The sequence below is a fragment of the Orycteropus afer genome, unplaced genomic scaffold (genome assembly GCF_000298275.1).
Source record: "Orycteropus afer afer isolate SDZICR_OR568_19922 unplaced genomic scaffold, OryAfe1.0 scaffold02025, whole genome shotgun sequence".
Classification (NCBI taxonomy): Eukaryota; Metazoa; Chordata; class Mammalia; order Tubulidentata; family Orycteropodidae; genus Orycteropus; species Orycteropus afer.
The window spans coordinates 17,324-19,525 of NW_006923612.1; the positions used below are offsets into that span (position 1 = coordinate 17,324).

Sequence of the window (2,202 nt, forward strand, 5' to 3'; positions counted from 1 at the left end):
CGCCAGGCCTTTCCTCTGAGGCATGTCTGGGTGGGCAGCAACCTTCTGGTTAGTGGCCAAGTGCATTAACTGCTTGCCCATCCTGTGACTGCAACAGTTTCTTATGGTCCTTTAATTGAAATGATTTCTTTGTTAAAAGAAGTGTATTTCTTACTGCATATGTTTTCTGCATAGAAGGGATTATATAATGTCCTTCTATGGATTTGTCAAAAAGTCCTTGCCATTCTAACGTTCTTCAGCCCAATATCTGTAAAGTGGGTGTGTACAGAAACAGGGGAATGGCATACAAACAATGAGGAAAGTGTTTGAGATGCACAGGGGTTGAGTTTGCTGCAACAGAGTAATGTTGCTGAAGGTGCTACTTAGGTCCTCAGGTGTTAAAACTTGTGCATTTACACGCTTTACTTGTGAATTTCTTGAATTCAAAACACAGATGCAGTCCTGGGTGCCTGTTCATTTTTTCCCCTTTTATCACTTCTTTTGTCTTTTCCCAAAAGCTGTCCCAGGTATATGGAGCCACAGAATCTAACAAGCATCTCAAAATTTCTTCTCCTGGGCCTTTCTGAAGATCCAGAACTGCAGCCTCTGCTCTATTGGCTGTTCCTGTCCATGTACTTGATCACTGTTTCTGGGAATCTGCTCATCATCCTGGCTGTCAGCTCTGCCCCCCACCTCCACACTCCCATGTACTTCTTCCTCTTCAACTTGTCCTTGGCTGATATTGGTTTCATCTCTGCCACTGTCCCCAAGGTGCTGGTGAACATCCAGACACAGAGCAAATCCATGACGTATGCAGGCTGCCTGACACAAATATTCTTTTTGTATCTCTTTGCATGTCTGGACAATCTGCTCCTCACTGTGATGGCTTATGACCGACTCGTGGCCATCTGTTACCCCTGCACTACACGGTCATCATGAACTCTTGCCTCTGTGGCTTGCTAGCTTTGGTATCTTTTTTCATCAGCCTTTTGGACTCCCAGCTGCACATTTCAATGGTGTCCCAACTTACTTTCTGCACAGATGTGCAAATCCCGAATTTCTTCTGCGACCTTACCCAACTCTTTACCCTTGCCTGCTCTGACACCTCCACCAACACCATATTAGTATATTGTCTTGGTGCCATCTTTGGTGGTGTTCCAGTTTCAGGGATCCTTTTCTCCTACTGGCGAATTGTTTCTTCCATTTGGAGAGTCTCATCTTCATGTGGGAAGTATAAAGCCTTTTCCACCTGTGGCTCTCACCTGTCAGTTGTTAGTTTATTTTATGGAACGGCACTTGGAGAATACTTCAGTTCAACTGTCTCATCTTCTGCCAGGAAGGGTGCCATGACATCAGTAGCGTACACCATACTCACCCCAATGCTGAACCCCTTCATCTACAGCTTCAGAAACAGGGACATAAAGAAAGCTCTCCAAAGGCTCTTCAGCAGAACAGCCTTATTCTTTTGATATGTGGGATGAAAAATTGGCACAATTTAACGTATCCAACCAGAAATCTTGCCTCTTTGGTGATACAATTTTTTCTGCTTTCATAGGTTTCATTCTCGAGTTTTTGTGTCTGAACATTGCTTCCTTTCTCACATCTTTAATGCGATGAACTCACTGCCATCGAGTCAGATCCAACTCAGCAACCCCTCCTTGGGTTTCCAAGGTGGTATCATTATTGAAGTAGATTGCCCCATCTTCCTTCTGAGGAGTGGCTGGTGGGTTTGAACCACCAGCCTTCTGGTTAGCAGTCAGATACCTTAGGCACTATGCCACCAGAGTTCCCTTTAATGAGATAGTAGGAGTATTTTGGGATATGTTGATCTGCATGATAAAATTCCATTATAGGAATAGAGCCTTCTGTAGCTTTTCGTCTATGATCCAGGCTGCCTGGTAAAATACACAACTCTATTTTTATGTACTTAGAATCTTCATCTTTTACCATAATTTGTTTCTATAACCAGACTACTTTTGCATCTAACAGAAGTGTATTTACTGGCTATGTGTGAGAATTCATTTCACTGGTCCTGCACCTTGACTTCATATTGAACTCATCTCTGGAGACTTAGACAATCGATGTCTTGGTCCCACCATGATAGATTCTGATTTAAATGGAAGAGGATGTGAACTAAACATAAGATTTGTAAAATGACAGACATGGTTTTAATATGAAGCCAATTTGAGAACTACTCATCTTTTTAGAGTATTCCTTCAAAGA

General features: G+C 42.7%; 1 protein-coding gene across 1 annotated transcript; it reads left to right on the forward strand.

Annotated features, from left to right (window-relative positions):
* Nucleotides 1-392: 392 nt before the first annotated feature.
* On the forward strand, nucleotides 393-1,448 carry LOC103213408 (olfactory receptor 7E24-like). Its single transcript, XM_042783496.1, is given in 2 exon segments — nucleotides 393-889; nucleotides 892-1,448. Coding segments are annotated over 2 exon segments (936 nt in total). The 5' UTR covers nucleotides 393-510.
* Nucleotides 1,449-2,202: the final 754 nt, after the last annotated feature.